This window comes from Diceros bicornis, chromosome 25, assembly GCF_020826845.1.
Source record: "Diceros bicornis minor isolate mBicDic1 chromosome 25, mDicBic1.mat.cur, whole genome shotgun sequence".
Lineage (NCBI taxonomy): Eukaryota > Metazoa > Chordata > Mammalia > Perissodactyla > Rhinocerotidae > Diceros > Diceros bicornis.
Genome location: NC_080764.1, coordinates 33,092,669 through 33,117,080, shown reverse-complemented (window position 1 = coordinate 33,117,080; position 24,412 = coordinate 33,092,669). Strand labels below are relative to the sequence as shown.

General features: G+C 38.2%; 2 protein-coding genes across 5 annotated transcripts in view; one reads left to right on the top strand and one right to left on the bottom strand.

Moving 5' to 3' along the window:
- Positions 1-8,525, bottom strand: part of C25H12orf50 (chromosome 25 C12orf50 homolog) — a 37,480-nt gene extending 28,955 nt beyond the window's left edge. Inside the window, exons 1-3 of one of the 2 annotated variants that reach the window (XM_058568700.1) lie at positions 8,472-8,525; positions 6,301-6,420; positions 5,503-5,623 (exon numbers count right to left, since the gene is read on the bottom strand). In XM_058568700.1, coding sequence (XP_058424683.1) covers positions 5,503-5,623; positions 6,301-6,420; positions 8,472-8,525 — 295 coding nt within the window. Of the gene's footprint in view, positions 1-5,502; positions 5,624-6,300; positions 6,421-8,471 lie in introns of those variants that run through there. The other variant, XM_058568702.1, reaches the window with a different exon arrangement.
- A 3,656-nt stretch (positions 8,526-12,181) lies between these two features.
- RLIG1 (RNA 5'-phosphate and 3'-OH ligase 1) lies at positions 12,182-23,667 on the top strand. Of its 3 annotated transcripts, none has more exons than XM_058568704.1 (7): positions 12,182-12,370; positions 15,158-15,275; positions 18,126-18,221; positions 18,925-19,041; positions 20,804-20,947; positions 22,012-22,181; positions 23,476-23,667. In XM_058568704.1, the coding sequence occupies exons 1-7, from the start codon at positions 12,281-12,283 to the stop codon at positions 23,662-23,664; spliced, it is 924 nt and encodes a 307-aa protein (XP_058424687.1). In that variant the 5' UTR covers positions 12,182-12,280; the 3' UTR covers positions 23,665-23,667. The 3 variants fall into 3 exon arrangements, with proteins under 3 accessions (XP_058424687.1, XP_058424686.1, XP_058424688.1); XM_058568703.1 differs by having other exon boundaries at positions 12,183-12,370; positions 20,750-20,947; XM_058568705.1 differs by lacking the exon at positions 12,182-12,370 and adding an exon at positions 13,035-13,229 and having other exon boundaries at positions 20,750-20,947.
- The last annotated feature ends 745 nt before the right edge of the window (positions 23,668-24,412 follow it).

Sequence of the window (24,412 nt, the reverse complement as noted above, 5' to 3'; positions counted from 1 at the left end):
AGATATTGAGGGACGAGCATTTCACGCAATCCCCTAAAGTAGGAGCATGCCAATATGCTCTAGGAAAAGCAATGAAACCAGTGTGGTTGGAGCAGAGTGAGCAAGTAGAAGAGTCGTGAGAGACAAATTCCGAGAGGTTACAGGGCACCAGATCAAGCAGAATCATTTAAGTCTTTGTTAAGACTCTGATTTTACTCTGAATAAAATGAGAAACCATTGGAGGGGTGCACTTGATTTATGTATGAGAGTATCACACTGGCTACCGTGCTTTTAACTCTCACTGGCTATTGTGCTTTAAACAGACACAGAGGGACAAGAGTTGAAGCACAGAAACCAGTTAGGAGGCTATTGCAGTAATTCAGGCATGAGATAATGATGGTGGCTTGGCCTAGAGTGGGAATAGCAGAGATGATGAGAAAAGTCAAATTGTGGCTATATTAAGATGGTAGGGTTAACACGATTTCTGTATGGATTGGATGTGGGATATGAGAGAAAGAGGGAATTTGCAGATGATTCAGATGACCTGAGCAACTAGAAGGATAGAATTCTCATCAAACTGAGGTAGAAGGGCTATGGATGTAGCAGGTTTGGGAGTATCAGAGTAAAATCATGAGTTAAGTTTTGAGCATGTTAAGTGGGAAATGTCTATTAGTCATCCAAGTTGAGTTCAAGCAAAAAGTTAAAGATAGGGATCTGAAGTTCATGAGAAAGGTCTGGAATGAATATACAAATTTGGGACTCATTGACTTGTGGATCATATTCAAAGCCATAAGGCGAGATGAGACTACCAAGGGAGTAGACAGAGAAGAAAAGAGAACAAAGGACTAACTCCTAGAACATTTCACATGTAAGAGGTTGTGATACCAGACCTGATATCAGTTCCCCTACATTAAACCCAGCATATATGGGGTTAAGACCAAAAACACTCATCCCCTTTCCCTGCTGCTCTGTTACATTCATATGCAAATATCATTTTTTAAACCTTTCTATCCCTGAAATTCACAAGGCAGAAATGTAGAAGTAAAACGAGAAGGGTATGGTGTTCTGGAAGCTATATAAGGAAATGACATCAAGGAGGAAGGGGTGATCAAATGTGTCAAATGCTGATTATGGTTAAAGTCATGTAAGCACTGAGAATTGACCACTGGATAGAACAATCTGTGTATCACTGGTAAAAGGGGCTAAAAAGCCTGATTACCGTGGGATTAAGAGAGAATGGGAGGGGAGGTTTTGGTGATTGATGATAGCAAGAATAGATAACCATTTTGAGGAGAACTACAATAATAGAAAAGAAAAAATGGGGTGGTGCCTTGTGATAGAATGGGTCAAGAAAACGGAGGGTTTTTTTTTTTTAATTAGAGAAATAAATGCATGTTTGTATGCTGATAGGAATGATCCAATTAGAGTGGAAAAAATGATTACATATAAGAAGGAAGAATTGTTGAATCAGCATCCTTGAGTGGACAAGAGGCGGTAAGATCTAGTCAACTAACGGAAGGTCAGGCTTTAGCTGGGAGTATGGATCTTTGATAAGAGTGAAGAGGCAAGTACAGATGCTGATAGGTGGGTAGATGTAGTGATAGCTTCTCTTCTCATTACCTAAAGTTTCTCAGTTCAGTAAGACACAGGTGTAAGGTCTCAGTAAGACCTGAGAGGAGGGGTATGAGGTTTAAGGAGAGGAAAGAAGGTATGAAATTACAGGCTAAGAGAGTTTGGATGAACAGGGATTATCAGGTAGTATGACTGGCAGTCAGCATTAAGGTCTCGTGAGGTTTGTGGTCATGAATTTAACCCATACAGCACAGTTGTGTATTTTTCTGCAGCTATGTTCAGCTGTAATGAATTCAGGCTCTGAGTAGGTAGACAGTTGTGTTTAACCCGCGTTACAGTTGTCAAGCAGGTATAGTGAAGCCAGAAAGTAGCAAGAGAGTGGAGAGGGTGTGCAAGGGACAGATTACCAGATAGAGATGAGGGAAGATATCTAGGGAGTGACGGATCGTGAAAAGTTGGTACAATCAATGAATTGGAAGTCCCAGGGGGTTCAAAGCATTGTTTAAGTCAGGATTCTAGAAGGATTGAAACAGAAAAATAGTCCGTAGGGTGAAATGCATGTCATTGAGATCATGCGGTGGGGGATGCTAATTAGCATTTTGAGTACAACTAAGAGAGAGTGACTGAGATGGGAGGAGGATAAGGTCAGTAGAGGAACTGAGTTCAAGAAACTGAGAGGCAAGGGTGATGGATAGATCATATATTTATATATTAAAATCACCAAGAATTGACACAGGAGTACTGTTAGAATCACAATGAGTCAAGAGTTCATACTGTTGAAAAACGAGGAAGGACATTGACAGATGTAGACACAAGCAAAAAACAGCAACACTGAGGGGTAATAATGATATAACCTGCTGACATGAGCTATAAGCTGGATGGCTTTAGGGAGAAGCGACAGAGAACAATCTGCAATTGGTAATGAGGACCAAGGAAACCTTCTACCTCCTCTCCCAGCCAAGTGGTACTTGAGGACTGGGAGAAAAAACAGCCACCACTTGGAGAGTGCTGCAGGACAAGCAGGGTCCTCAGGGGGAAATTACTCTTACACTAGAGCAGGAAGATGAAGGGAAAGTTCAAGGAAAAAGTTGAGAAAAAATTCTGCTGATAATGGAAGGTTAGGGAGGGAAGAGTGAAAGGGATCGGATAAGGACAGGAGTGCGTCACTTGAGAAAGGGGTTTCTGGTATTGGGTGACATGAAATAATAAAAAATGCAGATATTGGTTTCTTCCCCCAGTTCCTAGCACAGAGCTCCTAAAACTCGTGCAATTTCCTAACTAACAAGCTCACTGGGAGCATCTGTTGTTCTCATATTTGGTCTTTGACCCTGGTTCCTGACACAGAGCTCCTAAGTCCCTTGGAATTTCCTGAGTGATAGGAGAGTCTTTTGTTCTAATGAGGTGACTCTTGGTGGGCTCCTGGATAGCTTCAGGATGGGGGCTGCTCACCAGAAAGACCAAGCCATGATTAGAAGCTTGGAACTTTCAGCCCTACCCACCCTCCTCCAGGAAGGGGGAAAGGGCTGGAGATTGAGCTAATAATCAATCATGCCTACATGATGAAGCCTCCATAAAAATCCCAAAAGGACAGGATTCAGAGAGCTTCCAGGTTGGCCAACACATCCATGTACGATGAGGGTAGTGCACCCCAACTCCACAGGGACGAAGCTCCTGTGCTTGGGACCCTTTCAGACCTCATCCTGTGTACCTCTTCATCTGGCTGTTCATCTGTATCCTTTATAATATCTTTATTTTATAATAAACTGGTAAATGAAAGTGAGCATCTTGCTGAGTTCTGTGAGCTGTTCTAGCAAATGGCCATATCCAAGAAGGGAGATCATGGGAACCTCAGATTTGTAGCCAAGTTAGAAAGAAGTGGTGAGTAATATGGGGACCTACTACTTGTGATTGACATCTGAAGCAGGGAGCTATCTTCTGGGACTCAGCCCTTAACCTGTGAGGTCTGCACTAACTCTGGTTAGTGTCAGAATTGAACAGAATTGTAGGACACCCAGCTGGTATCACAGAGAATTGCTTGGTGTGGGGAAAAAACCCCACCCATCTGGTGTCAGAAGCGTTGTGAATACGGTAGTCTAACCACTGGCCCATTTAGAGCCAGCTTGAACAGATCTCATCTCCTATCAACAAAGTGATTAAGGATTGTCTTTCAGAAAAATTGCAAAGTCATGTTGCCAGGGTGTGCCCAAAAGAAGAAATCGTGACCTGAAATGACCTCAGAACCAAAGATCCTCCTTTCCACAGAACATAAGGACTGGGACACCAACTGAACTTGAAAGCCAGACTCTTATCAGAAGCGAGGGTTCCCTCATTCAGGAAGATCCGGTGTTAAAATTCCTTCCCCGCCTCATGCAAAAATGTCTAGAACCCCATCATAAATGTTTAGAATCTCATCATAAAAGTTTAAAACCTTACTATAAATGCCTAAGCCCACCAATCGAAACCTATCCCACCAGCATTTCTACATGCCAACCTATTCTTCCTAACCTCGTAAATTGTGTCCCAAATGCTGAATCGGGGAGACAGATCTGAGGGCACACGCCCCATGTCTCCCTGGAGATCGATCTTGCAGACTAAAAGCTGATTTCTCCCCTCAAAGGCTGATGCCGTGATTAATTGGCTTGGTTACGCGCACTGGGCAGAGAACCTCAATTTTGTGCAGTAACAGTAGTAGTGTGAGAGTAAAGGAGGAACACAATGGAGTGTTTTTCTTTTCTCCTAGATTAACTGACATATACAGGAATAAAGGGCAAAATTTGAAAATTTTGAAAGATAGTAATTTTACCCATAGACCATTAGGAAAGCAAACTATTAACTAGAAATAATTAGTACAATGTTCCTCACAAAATAAAATTACACTATGTGTAAACCAACGGGGCCAAGTTAATCACTTAGTAGGTGCGATAACTTTGATTTCAGTAGGTTACCTTTCAGTAGTCATCTATCCAGCCCCCATCCATCTATCCATACATCCAGTTTTACTGAGCATCTGTGCCCCAGACACTGCATAAAGGATTGGTAAGAAAACTAGTTATGATCTCCATCTTTGTGATGTTTACAGTTTAGTGAGGAAGAGACTCACTGACCAAGGTATTACATGTATGATGAATGCTATGAGGTCAGAGTTTTCCAAAGAATATAACAAGGGGACCTAATTTTCAGCTATCCATTTGCTGAGGATTATCTGAAGCCAAATTTTCAAATCCCAAAGGATTGATATCTTGTAAGCTCATTTCTAGAACTATTCCATCACGAGAAATATGATGCCCATATCAGGAGAGTGGAGTAGCTACAACGTCAGGGAAGCCTGCCATTCTCAACTTCCTAAGAAAGTTTCTCGCATTCACTGTTTTAGGGCATGGTGTCTTCTGTATCCCCTTCCCAGAACCTAGTTTAAGGTTCACCACAGAGTAGAGTCTCAGTATCATTTAGGTGGATTGAATTGTGCCACAGCTTTTGCAGCAATTTCTCCACAACTGAAGTCTTTGGAAGAACCACATATAGAGCTGCTCTTCTGGAAGAAGTGTGCGATCCAGAGCATGCCCTTGCTCTCCCCACCAACGAGATAGGTTTCTGCACATTCACAGGGAGCAACAGCGAGACCATGACCTCTGAGCTCGGCTCCAGTTGTGTGATGCTTTGCTGAAACAGTTTCCTTCTGCCGAGTGAGGTCAGCATATGAATAAAATCCACTTTAGATACACAGTTAGAGAAAGTTGAAGTTGATCTTCGTTCACTTCACCTTATTAGCTACTCGATGGCTCCTTCTAAACTTCATCTCATGATTCTTGATAGAATCATCCCAAATCATCCACTGGCTATTAAACTGCATTACTCACCTTGCTATACTTTATTTAATGTATCGTTTTATGCTGCTATCCCCAAACCAGATTATAATACGGTATGTCTATGCTATTCAAAAATTATACTCACTGCTACTTGGTGGCAAAAATAATCCATTAATATTTCGAGGTTTGCTGTGATAAAAGATACAACTGATCTTCACACAACCAAGAGGCTGAGTTTCCCAGAAGCATGAAATGCTGCAGTTTTGCTAGGCAAAGGAGATGGGGGAAATGGAATGAGCAGATGCCATATTCAAAGTAAATACACGTGCTACAACACAACACAGTGTGGCAAAAACTATTGCACTTACTGAGCTAGGATCACGCGTGTTTGCCGGTTTTCAGTGTTTCTAAGCTTTGCCATTTAAAAGATTAAATAGAGGGGGCTGGCCCGGTGATGTAGTGGTTAAGCACGTGCGTTCCGCTGCAGTGGCCCGGGGTTCGCAGGTTCGGATCCTGGGCGGGCACTGACGCACCGCTTGTCAAGCCGTGCTGTGGCGGCGTCCCATATAAAGTAGAGGAAGATGGGCATGGATGTTAGCCTAGGGCCAATCTTCCTCAGCAAAAAAGAGGAGGATTGGCAGATGTTAGCTCAGGGCCGATCTTCCTCACAAATAAATAAATAAATAAATTTAAAAAATAAAGTCTACCAAGAAAAAAAACCCCAAAAGTTATACAAAAATAAAAAATAAATTATTGAAAGATTCAATAGATATTCCTAAAACATACTCCTCTATTTTTCTAAGAATTTGAGAAAAGTGCAAAATGCCTAAAATTAAGTAGTGGAAGGAAGAATCACTTCTTCTTTATTGTGTTATAAGAGTATAGTTCCATATTATTGAAGGGAGACCCTTTTAACAAACATGATGATGCTGAGTAATTCTACCTGCATTTCCATGTGTCTAAATCTGCAAAGTGGATCTAAACATTTTCTCTCTCTCCATAATGAGCACACAGTGTTACTGCCAAGGGCCTCTTCACAGTGTCGGAAGCGGCACTGGGAACCCTAAAAGAAAAAAAGTAAACAGTGTAGAAAACCCACTATATTAACGCTAGTGTTCCACAACAGTAGGTTGCTAATTAATTCAGAAAATATGAGTAGATCAAATTTGAATCGCAAAAAAACATACGACAAATATAAGGCCATAAGTCTAAATTTTAGCAAATTAGTCTAATTTTAGTAAGAGACTGACAATATAATCTAATGATTAAATAGTACAACATGCCACAACTTACTGATAAAATGCTGTTTTTGTTATCAGTTAACCCATATGGTTCACTAAGGATAAATATATGAGACCAGTGATACTCTTGACCACAAGCCAATGACAGAACAACCTCATTTCTCTTTCTGAAGAAAGCCAAAACATTTTTTTAAGAACTACTAGCCATATTCTAATGGTGGAGATGATCTCTATTAATCAATTGTTTCATTAGACACTGTTTTCTTAGTCTATGGAGATACTGTTAAGTGCGTTTATATAGGGAAAGTGAATGGAGCTTAAACTTTACCTTATTGTGGAATTTTATGTAATTACCACATTATGATACATTACATTAAATATATACTTGCTTTATGCACTTGGTCTACAAAGATAAACAACTGTGCCAATACATATACACATCGACATCTTATATACCAATTAAACCAGATGTGGATTATTTTAATGGGCTGCTATTACTTTTTTTATTCTATGTTTTTTACACATAGATCCACAGTTGGAAAAACTGCAGGCCGTTGTCTTTTGGGCAGAGAGGTGGGTAACATACAATAAAAATATTCCATCAAGTTCTTCCCTCTTTTGACACATGTTCCATGGTTGTTCCTTATCTTTTACCACCCTCTTATCCTATCTTCACTCTCTCCCCCTTTCAAAAGTGAACCTGCAGATCTCATAGTACAGGGTAGTGGGCAGGGGCTAGATAAACCAGTATTTGAATTCCTGATTCCCTTACTTGTCCATAGTCACAAAGTTAATACATCACTCACCCTCTCTGTGCCTGTTTCCCTCATCTGTAAAAATGGAACAAAATGCCCTCCTCACTGACTGTTGTAAAAATTACGTGAGGTAAGGTATGATTGCTATTATTATTTTAATTTACCCATTTAATTATTTATTGAGAAGTTACTACTCATCAATCACTGTGCTAAGTACTTGGGGATACAGCAGTGAAACAGACAAAACTCTCTGCCCACATGGAACATAAACTCTATTATTATTTGTCTTCTCAGAGTTTAATCATAAGGTAACAGGCAATAGAAGAGAATCTAATTCTTATGGTCAAAGAGGTTAATTCCATTCAAGTTTCCTGGCAGAGATGAGACACTTTAAACCACCCACATCGTGTCTTTCACTGGATTCATTCTGGCATAAATATGAAGCTCTAAATTTCTATGTATACCTGATTTTGTTGAGATCCATTAATCCTAATCTCTTAGATTAAAATTTTTTTTCCCATTTAACTTGATAAACTCTAATTCGTGTCTCGTTAATTTGTTTATATTAGTTCTTTTTCTTTTTCCATGATATTAAACATTTGCTGTTACTTAAACTTTTGCTGTTACTTTACTTAGACTTTTGACAGGGGAAAATTCAGTAACCGAGTTAATGAATTTCAAACAGGAAATCAATTAGATTTATTAAGCTAAGTTTGATAGTGACCTGAATTTAACTCTCTGAATTTATATGACTGGCATCACATTAACCAAATCAGTATGATGCATCACATAACGTTTCAATATTAGGAATTCGATGTCTTATTGAGCCATAAAATAGGCAAAAGTGCCACACAAACATCAAAAAGCCACAGTCATGTAACTGGCATATATAAAGGTAGTTTCAAACAAATAATAATTTTAAATTATCCCAGATTTTCTCAGAGAAATTCAATATATCAAAAATACATAAGAAGTTTTTACTTCAGATTTTAAATACATCAAATACTTTGCCGGAAAATAGTAAATTTTGATTCAGCAATGCTAATTATTGCCATATCTTCCTTCATTCTACTAAAAAGCTTAAGCATGTGAAGTACTGTAAACTGTACAATATTTACCTTTATGCATGTGGAATTAAAAAAGAAATAGCAGTCATTTCCAACTTCTGCCATTTTCAACTCTCTTGAGGCTAATCCAATGTTTGTTAATATAAAAATTGCAGGAATACAAATATAAGAACTATCAGTGTGTAAGGGGGAAAAAATTTCTTTTCCACAGTCTTTCAGGCTATCAGTAGTATTCCTTTAAAACTGACCTCCTGTTGACAGTATTTTACACAATAGATAATTCTTAAAGAAATTTAAATTAGAAGATACCTTCTCTAGCTTTGCAGAAATGTTGAAAGTGGTTGCTAGTAAGCACAAACTCAAACTTCCAGAATTTTCCTCATTGTTACCTAATCCATTGTTTGCTCATCAGAAATGACCTCACATGTAACTGTAGTCTAGTTTGCCTTGGTGAATACTTTACAGCATTTCTCTTACTCAATTCTAGTATGTTAACCAAAAAAGGCTAGTAAAAATAAAAGAGTATATTTTATCTTTTAATGTTCTGATTGAATATGGAACATTAAGTTCATAATTTTATAATTAAAAATTATTAAGTATTTCACAAGTAAATAGCCATTTTCTAAACCCCCTTATTTCTATATATGGTTTGGAAAGAAAACTAAAACTTTTAAATAGGTAAATACACTATCTATATTCCAAGATAATAAATAAAATTACTTAAATATGTACTCACTGATATCCACTGATTTGGAAAAAATATCATTCAGATTGTGATATTTTAATTGGTAGCTGAAAATAAACTGGACTATTTATTCATCTTGTAGCTATATTCCATTCATTTTTCATCCATCATAAAAGGAGGAATAGCTTCTTCCTGTAGCAGCAAGGTTCCAGAGGGTTTGCAAATTTTTAGAATTTGTTGAAAGCAGAATGAAGTGCTCTGATTCCTACAATGAGACATTTCAATTGGCAGTTACTGAGGCCTTTCTTCATCTTAGTATCTTTACTAAAAGAACTAGAACCTAGGAGAAATTAATAAAAATATTCACAGTAGGTGACTTAGAAGATGCCGTAGAGATGACAGATTACAGTAGATCAAAATGTATTTTTAAATTGCAATGTACTTTTAATTGGAAATTTAAAAGATCAAGACATATGGGTTCCCATTTTAGCTAAGTAAAACAGACTAAGTCAGTGTGAACTTTCTTGATACTTTAGGGTGGAAATCTAGGAAATAAAATAAGAAACTAAAATTTAGAAAAGAGTTGTTCGCCGATAACTGTAAATAAGAGAAAATAATAAAAAGAACTAGGCAGTATTAGAAGTAAATAAAGAATAAAGAATAAAGATTTGGCTAAACTCTTGAACATATTAGCAAAGATATATAGTAAAATCTAATATCTTGCCTTTTATTTTGGCCTACCTTCTAACTCTAGAACAACAAAATATCCATTTTAAGCACATGGGTTACTTGTGCTTACACCCCTAAGAAATATCTTTAAGCGGTGTTTGCCTCCGGATAAACTCTCTCTCTACCCATGAACGTTAGCTGCATTGGACTATTGGACTATTTCAACTACTGTTACCAAACACCATTATTGCATGATTACATGTAACATGATTAAAGCCATTGTGAAAAATCCATGTTTTACATAGGAGAAAGGCTGAAAAAATGTTTTTACCTATTCAGTTCATTGTGAGTCCATTAGACACAGCAAAAACAGGTCAAGCCAATTTTTTTTTTTTTTTTTTTTGTCATTGCAAAGAACAACAAATAGATCTGCACATTTTGGAAGTCTTTGGAATGCCTGGAGCCCTAATTTCTTCTTGTTCTTCTTCTTTTTTTTAAACTCTCTTTTCTTTTCCTTTTCTTTCTTTTCTTTATTCACTTCTTTCCTGTTGTGAAATTCATTCTAGTCTTTCAAGGAAAACTACGACCACATCCATGAGGATTTTTACTCCCTGTAATGAAGAGTATGGGAAATTTGCCTCTGCAGCTGGCGGTAGGCCTGAAAATTCTGTAAGTGTTTTGTGTTGGCCAAGGTAGACTCACATTGAGTGTCTTTCATCTGGTGCATGCTAGAACACTAGCACATCAATCAGAGAAGAAAGTTTTTCTTCCAGCTTTTAAAATCCAACAGCACCACTTTAAGTATCGAGACTGGTAGTCTCCTTGCTGGCTCTTCAGGCTTATGAAAATCAGGCAGAGCTGCTGGCTGATACCCATCAGAGCAAGAGTCCAGTTTATAGCTGTGAATTGGACCCGCGGCTCTCTCCTGGCTTGGACTCAGCTGTTTCTGCTAGAGGCTTTGCTCCAGGCACCGCTGAAACCAAAGCACTGCAAATAAAGAGTGCTTCCTGAGGAATGGTTAGCCTCCCTAACCTAATGTTTTAGAAGATGATCCTTTCTCAGAAATGACAGAATGTTGGACCTAGAAGATTCTGTGGCAGTTTGGGAAATGACAGTTGATAGTCGTGAGGGTTATTTAAATGTTGTCCCCTTGAGACCCATGAAACAAGCTTTTTAAGATTCTTCTGGAGGAACAAAAAGTCACTTGGGCTTGACTCTAAAATGCTAAGAAGTTTCTAGTCCCAAGATCTCACAGCTGGCATCAGGTGTTTTATTCCCCTTGCCCTGTTTTAAAATTTCTTTTGGCCCTTTTGTATTTCCAATGAGAAAATGAAAGACAGCAGAAGAGAAAGTAAATACTTTGAAATGGCAAATCTCTTCTTCCCTCCCTCCCCTCTGAATCAAGTAATCAAAACACAGTGAATTTTTTTTTAGGGATATTTTATTCTTCGGGAACCCCTTTATAAAAAGATACCTCCAAGTGAGACACAGTTGTTTAATTTTCCAAGGGCTAAGTCAGGAAAATGCCAGACAGTATAATACTTGCGGATAAGACAATTGTAGAAATGAGACCTGGGCCTTCACCAAGCACATAAAATATGGCGGTAGTCAAAACTCCTCTAGTGATGAGTACTAGCTTCAATGAGATACAAAGCCTACTATTACTAAATATTTTTTATTTTATTCAGTCATTGACTGTCTTATCACTTACCCTCCAATATTCTTTGGAGCAATAGGTCAAATAAAGCCGCAGTTGCTTGACTACGACTACTCAAGCCATTTGGACTCTGTTGGAGCTCATATTTAAGATAAATGGGATTCCTAAGACAAAAATTGTTATTAAAATCTGGTTGTTGTTATTCGTGAGGTTTTGGATTAGTCTAAGGCTAAACTTTGCCCTCACTGCAGAAAGAACATCAGAACCAATTTCGACCATATTATGCTACACAATGAGGCTTAATTTTCTTTCTGGTCCCAGGTGTTTTAATTGTAGCGTTTTCTAACATTCTTCCTGGGAAATCAGTTGTCATTCGACCCGGGGCCGTCTCTGGATATTTCTAAACTTCTACAGAGCTTCCCTCACGAACTTATTAAAGAGAACAGGCAAGTAGGTTTCATCAGAATGGTGTTAAATCGCCAGCTGAAATGATTCGTTACTTCTAACGTGGTATTATTTAATTTTCATAAATATCATCGGTTACTGAGTGTGGTTTAGTACGCACACCCCAGACACGGATCTTTGTTTTCTCATGGTCGTCAGGCCCCACGAAAACACTCGCCGGAGCACACGTGGGAGAGCCTCGGCTTCCGCACTACAATTCCCAGAAGGCGCCGCGGCCAGGAGGCCGCTTCCGGGCGTGGAGGGACGCAGGGGCGCAGCCTCCGTGCCTGGGCGCCGAGCGTGCGTGGTTTGAGTTCTGCGGTGGATGCTGTGGCCGCTCGTCCGGGCGAGACTCGGTGCTGTGCTGACGGGCGAACTTCGCTCGCACTGCTTTTTGGGCCCGCCATGAGGCGCCTGGGCTCGGTGCAGCGGAAAATGCCGTGTGTGTTTGTGACGGAGGTGAAAGAGGAGCCCTCCAGCAAACGGGAGCATCAGGTACCGAGGAGAGCGGGGCCCGGGGGGCCGCAGGGGGCTCCTCCCCGCGGCGCCGGTGGCGTTTGAACCCGGGGAGGGCGCCCGGGCGCGGCGGAGGCGCCCTGCAGGCCCGGAGCTTTTTGCAGGTTTGGCTGGCGGGTGGGTGGCGGGGGCGGGAGTCTAGGAGAGGGGTCTTCTGTCCCCTGAGCGCCAGAGTCTTGTCCCTTCTTAGCTGCAACGGAGGGAATATGCAAGAGAATTTTTTCTGACCGGGCAATTCAAACTTGCCCTCGCGTGGAAATTGAAAACCCACATCTTAAATAATGTTCCTTTCTTCTCAGGTTACCACATTTTGGGGAAAACTCCTTAAGTAGTCACATAATCTCCGCAGTCCAAGCTTTACTGCTTTTGAAGAGTGTGGTGCATAGTGGAGAGTTTAGAAGACTTGCCTTCCCTGTTCTAGCCTGGGCACAGATGGCAGTGTTGACAGCTAGCCTGATTAGGTCACTCAAGATCAGACCTCATGTGTTGTTGCCAGTGATTACTCGCCTGGTTCTAACTTTGGTGTTCCCATCTCAAGGTTTTCTGTTCTTCCAGCACCGTGTTTTAACATAGGGAGCCCTTAGTAAATACAGGTGAATTAAGAGTAACCTGTATCAGGATGATTCTTTAATATATAGCGAAGTCCTTGATAGCAGAATCTCCAGTTAGCAGCTGGCTGCTTCCAGCTCATCATACAAAATCAGCCTGTGCGTTTGACATCGACCCCCACCGCCCTTACATCATTCGCCTGGCCTTCTCCTCGTCTTCCAGACTAAAAGACCTTTAAGACCAAGACTGCCCTGTTATCTCTAGTCCCAGTTCTAGGACCTGACACATGGTAGGCACTGGATAAATATTTGTTGAATTAAAGAATGATGCCTGGAGTCATTTCATGCCAGTTTTCCATTCACCGTGACACTTGTTACCTTATAGCATCTGCTCTTTCCCTCCTTTCTCCTGCCACCACTGTTCTTATAGTTCTTAGTATTTGTTTGCCACCCAGACGGATGATTATTATGTTCTTTCCTAGTAAAAACCTTACAGTTAATACTCAGTATCTGCAGCAGTAGTTGTCACGCGTCTATTTTTTAAGCCCTAACAAACCTAATTCGTATGAAACACTGTCATCCTGAATAGTGGTTCACTGTAGCTGTGATTTTCAAGTTTGTATGGTGGGGGGTGGGGGTAGTTTGGAAAAGTACCCTCCACCAGGAAAAATAAGCCCCTTCTCTTGTCTCTCTGCTGTTAAGAATAGCTTATAGTATTGTTCATAGCATAGCATCCAAATCCTTATCTGTAATTCAAGGCGTCCCATTAATCAGGCCCAGTCTACTCTCTAACCTCACTTCAGGTTAGAGAACAGAAGTCTGTGTTCTTGCAAAGGCTGTTTCATCCTGGGAATGTACCAGGTGCAATCCTGTCTCTCTATTTTTGCTCAGCCTGTGCACTCTGCCTGGATCACCTCCGGAATCTTTAATTTTTCAAATCAGACCTTCTCTATGAAATCTTTGATCAACTTCGTCATCCCAGTGATTTCCCCTACCCAGAAATTGTAAAGGACCGCTCAGTTGATACTATTACTTTTTGTACACATATGCCTTGTTTTTCCAGTCATAGTTTAAAGTCTAATGAGAAGTAGAAAAGGAGAACTTTGTGTACCCCTTGCTATCTTATGTTGTCCTTTGGACGTGTCTGTAGCAAAGAGTGGTAGATAATTGATTCCTCTGGAAGGGATACGTACTTATCAAGAGCTCTGTGGGCAGAATAAACTCCTCCCTAGGGTCTTTGATAAATGTACACACACACACACACACACACAGATTGTTATTGGGCCAAACGTTGGTTCTGCCACCACAGATTAAGTTGATATCCTCTGATACTCATGTCATAAGTTAGTGATAAATCCCCAGTCATTCAGTTTTATCTTAAAAGTACTGAATCAGTACCAGAATGGGGCTAATTCCCTAAATTTACCTGACTCTGAAACAGTACTTCCACTTATTAGTCTTAAACCTATACATACCAATATAATGTTTATACTGTGCAGTGTTTTTTCACATTATGGGTGATAAATGTTACTTCAGATAATTTACACTATAAAACAATGGTGTAAGTCTTTCTCAGAAATGAAAATAAATTGCAGATAAAAAGTTGGAATCGTAGAAACTGTCTTTTCCTCCATTCTCGATGCTCTTTTGGCTTGTCTTCGTGACAGTAGCAAAACCATAAATGAAATACGCAAACAATTTACTACTGATAAAGCTGAGAGGATCCCCATTTGTTTTTCTCCTCAGCACTTATCATACCTAACGTTGTGTTATGCATTTTGCTGCTGCGGTTGTCTTCCTGACTTTTGTGTGCAGGCAGGTACATTTGTGTGCACCTCTTATTTCCCAGTGCCAAGGATAGTGCTTAACCCATAGGAGGCGTTTAGCAGATAGTTGTCAAGTAGCTGATTGAACACACTGCACACCTGTGCTGGAGATGCAGCGCTGCACTGGACATGATTCCAGTGTCAAGCTCATTATGGTGGATAAAGAAATGTGAATAATTACAAATCTGTGTGGAAAATCAGGTATTGCTGTGATAGCATAGAAGGAAGAAGGTGAATCATGAGACTGCGTGGAAGAAATATTTTTAAATTGTCTTGAAGGATCAACAGAAGATTGTCCCTTAGAACTAGTGAAATTAAGAACATTCCAGGTGCGAATGTGTGTGAAGTCATAGACACTATCTTAAACCCATTTTCTCTCTCTCTTTTTTAAGCCATTTAAAGTTTTGGCAACTGAAACTATAAGTCACAAGGCGTTAGACGCAGATATATACAGTGCAATTCCAACAGAAAAAGTGGATGGAACATGTTGTTATGTTACTACCTACAAAGGTAAAATTAAACTATACTACAAATATTACTTATTTTTCTTAATCACTTTGCAAACTATATATATCTGAAATGGAGCATTTGCTCTTCATAAACCCTTGGAAACCTAAGTATAATAATAAAGTCACAATTGTTATATTATACTTATATCATTGTATCTTAGGGGAGGAAAGGAAGGTAACTAACATTCACTTCGTTCCCATTAACGGCAAGACAGTATGATAAATGCTTTATACATGTTATCTCTAATTTGCACAATAAGCCTCTCCATTTCACAGATATGGAAACCGAGGCTCAGGGAACTTAAATAATTTGTCCCAGAACTTATAATTAATGAATGGCTAAACTGGTAAAAGAACTTACGTTTTTCTGACCCTAAAGCTTGTTGTTCTTCCGCTGATTCCATTGTTTTATTACTGTTGGCACTGTCTCTGTTTCATTTTAATGTACTTTAAAAGAGCTAGAAACTCAAATAGAAGTTGTCAGCTGTGTTAAGAAAAAACATGCATATGCATTGAAAAGAGAGAAATAATCTTTGTGATTTCTTCTGGATGAAATTACCTCTCAATTCCAGCAAGAGAAATAGAACAGTTAAATGAGAATTGGACACATTCCTGGTATCAGGAAATCTCTTCTGAAATGCATTTTTTTTTTTCATTTTTGTGATAAAATACACATAACATAAAATTCACCATCTCAACCATTTTTAAATGTGCATTTCTGTGGTATATACCGTGCACATTGTTGTGTAACCATCATCACCATCCATCTCCAGAACTCTTTTTCATGTTGCAAAACTGAAACTCTATACCCATTAAACAACTCACCATCTCCCCTCCCTCCAGCCCTGGCAACACCATTCTATTTTAGTCTCTATGATTTTGACTACTCTAGATAACCTCGTATAAGTGGAATCATTCAGTATTTGTCTTTTTGTCACTAGGTATTTCACTTAGCATATTGTCCTCTTTTTTATCCAGGTTTATCCACGTTGTAGTACATGTCAGAATGTCCTTCCTTTTTAAGGCTGAATAATATTCCATTGTATGTTTATATCACATTTAGTTTCTCCACTCCTCCATCAATGTACACTTGGGCTGCTTCCACCTTTTGGCTATTGTGAATGATGCTGCTATGAACATGGTGTACAAATATCTCTTCGAGACCCTGCCTTCAATTCTTTTGGGTATATATCCTAAAGAGAAATTGCTGAATCATATGGTAATTCTATTTTTAATTTTTTGAGGAACTGCCATACTGTTTTCCATAGCAGCTGCACTGTATACATTCCTACCAACAGTGCACAAGGGTTCCAGTTTCTCCACATCCTCACCAACACTATTTTGTTTTTTTTTTGATAGTAGCCATCTTAATGAGTGTGAGTGAAATGCATATTTTATGTTTACTAGTAAAAAGAACAAAACCAGAAATGACAATATAATTTTCATCTGGTTCTTCGTATTATTTATTCAGATAACTAATAATACAGAATGTCTGAACCAAACTATAATTAATAATTTTTTAATCTCTGATTTATATCTTTGAAGCAATTGTAAAAGATTTTCAGGCTTTTCTATTTCTATTAAGAAACTTCACTGTGCACCATTATGTGTGATTATGTATAATGGTGGCAGTTAAACAAGGTTGGATTGCTATAGAAAACTTACAGGACTCAAAATGACAATGCTTACAAATCCACAGTTTATCACAGGTAAAGAACACAATAAAGCAAGGGCATTAAAAGTAAGTACATCACAGCCAAAGACTATCTCACAGCAAAGCGTCTGGGGAGGCCAGCTGAGCTCCTACTGTCCCCCTCATCTGCACCCCCACCCCCACAAGGTCCTGGCAAGACACACTTTCTCAAATCAGAAACCACTAATGTATGCAGGGAGCACCAGAAACAGGGAATCCAAGATGGAATCTCAGCTGGGCCTTTTTATATTTTGCTGGCGTGAAGGCATCTTCCTGCTAAGTAACCAGCCTCGCAGCAGAGCCCTCCAGCCCTCCAGGAGTCTTGCTGAGACCAGGTGCAGCTCATTAGTCTCGCTGTTATCAATAAACAACGCTGGCACACTGCGCTGAAGCTTCTCAGATCTTGGATTACAAAGCAGCACGCTATTAATCAGCGTTTCATGCCTTGACCAGGGGTCAGAGCCATGCAAAGCAGCTCAGCCTCATGCCAGATTTTTGGGAATTAACTCTCATAGCACACAGTTATAATGTTTCAGGGAAGGTGTGAGTACAATTACCTGGTTATGTTTCCATTTAGTGTAGACGTAGCTTCAGTTTCTCACAAATGCTAGTTACTAATAAAGTATAGCTGTGGAATGTCTTCATGAAAGGGTCACATATTTACTTTTTTTTTTTTTTTTTTTTTTGGTGAGGAGATCAGCCCTGAGCTAACATCCGCCAATCCTCCTCTTTTTTTGCTGAGGAAGACGGCCCTGGGCTAACATCTGTGCCTATCTTCCTCCACTTCATATGGGACGCCGCCACAGCATGGCTTACCAAGCAGTGCGTCGGTGCGCGCCCGGGATCCGAACCAGCGAACCCCGGGCCGCCGCAGCGGAGCGCGCGCACTTAACCGCTTGCGCCACCGGGCCGGCCCCTCATATTTACTTTTTATCTCATCCTCATCATTCTTTAACCAAAGACTTTAAGTCTTACGACATCAGGTACCACTTGGTAGGATTTGTCTGTTAGGCTGCGTATTTCCCTTTGTCTTCTAAGGTTGCTTCTCTTGGAGAAGATGACCCTAACGGTTCACTGAAAAATTTCATTCTGAAAAGTCTTTCAACGTAAGTTTTGTTTACCTCTTAATACTTTCTTTTCCTTTTATTATTTTTTTAGGTCAGCCGTACCTTTGGGCTCGGCTAGACAGAAAACCTAACAAACTAGCTGAGAAAAGATTTAAAAATTTTCTACATTCAAAACAAAACTCAAAAGGTGAGTGGGTCTTTTTTTTTTCTTTAGCTTTTCATGATTTAAATAGCTGAAATTTGTGACTTTTTGCTATGATATTTCTATACATTATATCCTTCTGTACAATTTAAGCACTTTGGGAAAAGAAGAAAATTATAATTGAATATCTTTATATGTAAAAGAATATTCTTGAAAACTATTTTATATGTTTTCCTGACATTTGTGACTCTTCTTTATAGTATGTCGATTTTACTAACACATACAAACTATTATATATAGATTATGAGTGACATTTTGATTTTGTCTACCTAAGGGACAAACATGTAATTTTGTAAATCAGGCACAAATCTCAAAGGATTATTAATATTTTTAATTATTATGTTAAAATGCCACTGTTATATAAGTAGATATATACACTCATCATTGTGTATTTACTCATATATATAATCTTTATATATATGTATTCAGTGCATTAAAAATTCATCATAAATCTACACATTCGGGAACATTGGCTGCTTTACGCTGTTATCCACTATTTACAAGTGGTAATGTGTTCATAAAATGTTAGTACCCTAACCCTGAGAAATATAGTCACATTGTGGAGATAATGAATGGAGAGTAATTATATGACACCTGATATTAGGGGTTTATTAGCTGTTCCCACTTGGAATTTGTTCAGTATATTTTTTAAAGTATCACCACATTTAAGATTATCTAACTCTTTTAGAATTTTTTTGGAATGTTGAGGAGGACTTCAAACCTGTTCCAGAGTGCTGGATACCAGCGAAGGAAATAGAACAATTAAATGGGAATCCAATGCCTGACGAAAATGGACACATTCCTGGTATTATGAAATCTCTTCTAAAATGCAGTTTTGTGTTTACCAGTATGAAGAATGAAAGATCCATTCAGTCAGAAATTACAGAATTTAATTTTATGGTTCTTCATAGTATTTATCTGTATAGCATAAAATTTCTGAGTCTAATTTATGTTACGTTGAACAATTTATACTAAAGATGTTTCATATCAAGAATATCCTCTCAGATTGAGAATCTTTTCTAGGATGGGCAGTTTACTACCTATAGTCTGTAAAAATAAAGTATTGAGTGGGAATAGCCTTGAAGCTGTTGTCAGGCTAGGCACTCTGATCTAGTCTAAAATGAGATATTAAGAAGCCTTTACCTTTTAGAGTGGTGTTAACAAAGGGTATATGTGTATATTTTTTGCAAAAATCTTAGAAGAATATCTCAATAAAGGGAGGCGAAAATAGGTGTCTCACAAGTAGTTTTTCTGGGGATGGGAAAATTTTTGCAAAAGTGTGCCGAGTAGAAAGATACCCCAGATTAAAGTTCAGTTTGACAGGTGTGTCTTGAGTACCTATAATGTGCAAAGTACTCTTAGGTTCCAGTAATCCAGAAATGAAGATCAGAACCCTTATCCTCAATGATCTTTTAGAGATCAGAGGAAATCCATCAATAATAGTAGATTTAAGAACAAAAAGGAAAGAATGCACAGGGTACAGTCAGAGAAAAGAGGAAGAATTCCTAGTTCAACCTCTGGTTGTTAGAGGAGGCTTCTAAGGGGAGTAGACATCTGTACTGAGGCTTAAGAACCAGGAACTTAGCTGGTTAGGAAGAGGGGAAGATCAGCTTAGGCAAACTCCCACAAAGAGGAGAGATCTTGGCGTCTTTTAGAGATTTTATACAACACTTCATTGTGGCTGGAATGTTTAGGGTGTATGACGTTTAAGGAGATTATAAAAGTTGAGGCTGGAGATATGGAATGGGCTCAGATCTGAAAGGAGTTTGTATTCCATCTAAAGGTGTTTCAGGTTTATTCTGAAGATGATTATTAAGCAGGGGCACAGCAGAACTAAATTTAAATTTTTGAAGTAAAACTATAATGAAAATGGGGTGGGTTTCACTGGAGGCTAGTAGACGAGCAAAGAGGTTATTACAGTAATCTGAGTGAGTAATGAAGGCTAAAGTTATGATGGTCACAATGACATATATGCCCTAGTTTGTCTTTTTTTTTTTTTTGTAAAGAATGCTCCACAATGAGGAAGCCTATTCTGGCAATAAAAGTTAGGAGGGTAATAGCAATAACATTCAATAAATGTGGAATCAATACATTGTTCAATAAGTATTGGAACAATACAGTAAATTGTGGAACACTTACTGCATATGTCTGTTGTCCCTGAAACTGGAGAGAAGGTAGAGACAAAACTTAATAAAAAAAGGTTTTAATGCCATGTCTTAGAATGGTACTCAGTTCTTACTGAAAAGGTGAATTTTCTGGTAAAAGAATGCAGATGCTCTGGTGAATAATCAAAGAGGTTAATTCCTCAACAGAATAAAAAATGAAACCTGATGATTTAGAAAAATGATTATCATTTAAAAAGTAGTAAAACTTGTTTCCACTGATTTTAAAAGTGATATCTGTGTGTGATAGAACATAAAATAACGAAAATTTACAACAAAAATAAGATTACTTCAAGTCTTAATCCAAAGGAAAACAAGGTAATAAAAACCACTTTTTTCTTTAAATGATAGGTTGGGTACCAGTAGAGAAAAATAATAAACAGTATTGCTGGCATTCCTCTGTAGTTAATTATGAATTTGAACTTGCCCTGGTACTGAAGCATCATCCTGATGATCCTGGTCTTTTGGAAATTAGCACAGTGCCACTGTCAGATCTCTTAGAGCAAACATTGGAGCTTATAGGAACAAATATTAATGGAAACCCCTATGGTGAGTAAAGCTTTCTTCCTGTTCAGTTACAGTAACTGTCACTTATAAAGAGAACTTCCTAGGTTTAACTTAAAAAAACACACACTCGAAAGAAATGACTAATATTGAGTTAAATAGCTTCCTGGGATTATAGCCATTTCTGTTAATTTTATTGTCCATGGTGAAATTCATACATGACTCTAACCATTTTATTAATCCAAAAGGTTGGTTTTAGCCTCTCATTCTTTCCTGTAATAATGTCATAGAACTATGTATGAAAGCTAATTACTCAAGTGTAACTTTTCATTGCATGAAAAAATTTAGATGAACTGAGCTGACTGAAAATCATGATGTGCTTTTCATGGCTATGTAATTAGTTTAGCATAAATTAATAGTTAAGAGTAAAGTAAATAAAGAATTGGCAATGAGTAGCACATCAAGCATCAAAATATATACCCTGATGAATTGAGTTCCAGTCCTGAGGGCACTATGGAGTACATTGTTGACGGGGGAGGACAGACCCAAGGACATTAAAGCTGGAATAGCGAAATCCTGTCTAGCAATCAGCAGACTGATTGGCCAGTGGAAGGCAGCAAAGGTAGTAATTATTCAAGGTATCAAATATGGCGTGGCTGTTTGGCAAACAGTGAATGATAATTGAATGTGGCTAATGGTGTACAGCAGGGGTCAGCAGACTTTTTCTGTTAAAGGCCAGACAGTAAACATGTAGCTTTTGTGGGCCATACCCCTGAAACGGGCCACAGACAGTACTTAAATGATTGGCTGTAGCTGTGTTCCATTGAAACTCTTGACAAAAACAGGCATCTGGCTGGATTTGGCCTGCAGGTCAGTTTGCCAACCCCTGGTGTACAGTACATGAAGGTGGAATTTCGATTTCATGGGATAAGGTGCCCTTTTGAGTGAGAGCACTTGTAGTGTATGTATCTGTCTTCAAGGAAATCAACTAAACTTTTTGGTAAATTTATTTCTAAATGTTTTTAAAGGCTTTTTTATTTGGAGAGGTTAACATGCTCATTTTTTTTTTGAAACCTTTGTATGGCTAATGGCAGATTTTTACCATTTAGGGTTAGGAAGCAAGAAGCATCCATTACATCTTCTTATACCACATGGAGCATTTCAAATAAGGAATCTGCCTTCCTTGAAGCACAATGATCTGTTGTCCTGGTTTGAAGGTTGCAGAGAGGGTAAAATTGAAGGAATAGTATGGCATTGCAATGATGGCTGTTTAATCAAGGTAATGGCAGAAAATAGCTTGTGGGATTATATCATGTTATGTTCCTAAAACAAAAAGTAGAAGTGGCACTGAAATTCTCTCTCTCTACAAATTGCAGTAATTCTGATGTGCAGTGAAGAAATTTAATTTCCTCATCTCACGTGCCACCGTTCTTTATATGATAAAGCAGTGTTTCCCAGTGTGTGTTCTCTGGGGCATTGGTTCTTCTAAATGTGCTTCAGAATAAAAGTGGTGAAAATGTCTGGAAAACCCTGCATACTACAGAATCCCTTCTTGGAAATTCATGTTGCACATTACTGCTTTCTGAGATATCCTATACTAACTTAGTTTAACTCAGCATTTCCCAAACTTATTTGATTATAGAATTTTTTGAGTTAAAAGAGTGCCAAGGTAACAACAGGTAATATATATAGAATGAATTATTTTACATTTTGTGCCCTGTCTCTGGACTTGTCTATCTGATTTCTCACACGTTCCTAAAATTCACAATGTTCAAAACTGGACCCAGTCGTATCAACCCCCTCACTGAAGCTAAAAACTTAGATATCATTTTTAACCCAGCTCTCCATTACTTCATATAGCCAATTATCAGTTCTTAAAAATTCTGATCTATTGAATCTGTGTACTTCTATCCAACCAGTTGGCTGTTAATTTTAATTTAAGCCAAGATTCATGCTTGAATTATTCTGTTACCCTCCTAACCATCATCTTTGTCTTACCCTGTCTTGCCCATTTTTCGTATATGAATGAGAATATTACTTCCCTGCATAAAACTGTTCAGTGACATTAAGATATTTCATGATCTGGCCCCTGCTTAACTTTCTGAAACTGCTTTCCCCTATCTCCCAAACACACTCACATTGTATATGTTATGACCATACTTAATTAATTTAATCAGAACAAAAAACACCCTTCTAGCATGACAGTCCCTTTAGTTACAATGCCTCCCTGCCCACATTTTCAGTTGGCTAACTTCTGTCCTCACCAACAGACTCTATTATTCATTAAATTGTTATGGAGCCCCTGATTATGTTCCTGGCATATTTCCAGGTGCTGGAAATACACAGTCAACAAAACAATGTCTCTGCCTTCATGAAGCTCACATTCTAATGGGGAAGATAAACAATAAACAAGTAAATATGTAGTATGTCAGGAGAACAGCTGTGGAAAAAAGAAGGGTAAGATTAAGTGGAGCCTTAAACAGTGCCTGGCAGGTGGTAGGCACAATAAATATCTGTAAGTGAATGAAGATAATATAAGCTAAAGCTAATACTCCTTTTTTTACTCTTTTCAGGTCCATCGCCATCATCTTGGTTTACGCTGGCCAATTCTAGATACTTATATGAACTCAAAACCGGTTATTATCAACATGAACCTGAACAAATATGACTATGCCTTTGATACTAAGTGTTTGTTTAATCATTTTTTAAAAATAGATAATCAGAAATTTGGTAGGCTCAAAGATATAATACTAGATGTATAAACTGGAAATGCAGTTAAAAACCAGCTTTATTATTGTTATATTAGAATCTTGAATATTCTGCCATGTTTAAAAGCTAAAAATATCTCAAGGTTCCTGTTTATTGTTCAGTGTCTAATATGTCAATGTGTCTTCTAGCATTTGAAGAAATGACTTTCCCAGTCACAGATATCTATTCAGTATTTTATTTAGAATCAGGAAATGAATTTTAACTTCTGGACTTAAAAATGTAAGTAAGAGTAAGCTCCTCAGCTTGTACAAAGGTTGGATTCTGTCCACTATAACTGGGTAGTAATTTTAAAACAACAATTAAATCAACAATTTTAGATCATTTACTTTCAATATTAAATAGTTTAAGCTGAATTTAATCTTGCTAGACATTTAGCAACATGTGGCTCACCCTCAACTTCATATATAAATAAAATTTGAGAATCTTAACACATATATAAATATGTGTAAAACTCCAATTTTAAATGTGAAAGTTGCTAAAATTTACCCTCATACTCTTTAAAAACTTGAAACATCATGAATGTACAGAAATTTACCATAGCTCATTGCTTATTTGATAGTCATAACTTACTCAAAAATATACTTTCTAATATGTTAAAAATTTCATGTAATTTTATTTACTAAAAAATTCCAATTTAGGTAAAGGTACAAGGTATTGGGAAGGAAATCATGTAGGTCAGAGACTTGCTTGATTTCCAGATGGAATTTTAACTTAAAAAGTTAATAAATAGTTAAGTAAAAC

What these genes read in the sequence shown, in the direction of transcription:
- RLIG1 (XM_058568703.1), top strand. Translation starts at nt 12,281, where the DNA reads ATGAGGCGCCTGGGCTCGGTGCAGCGGAAAATGCCGTGTGTGTTTGTG. An exon ending in TTATGTTACTACCTACAAAG is followed by an intron (nt 15,276 to 18,125) that starts GTAAAATTAAAC and finishes TTATTTTTTTAG; the next exon opens with GTCAGCCGTACCTTTGGGCT. An exon ending in TTCAAAACAAAACTCAAAAG is followed by an intron (nt 18,222 to 18,924) that starts GTGAGTGGGTCT and finishes TAACTCTTTTAG; the next exon opens with AATTTTTTTGGAATGTTGAG.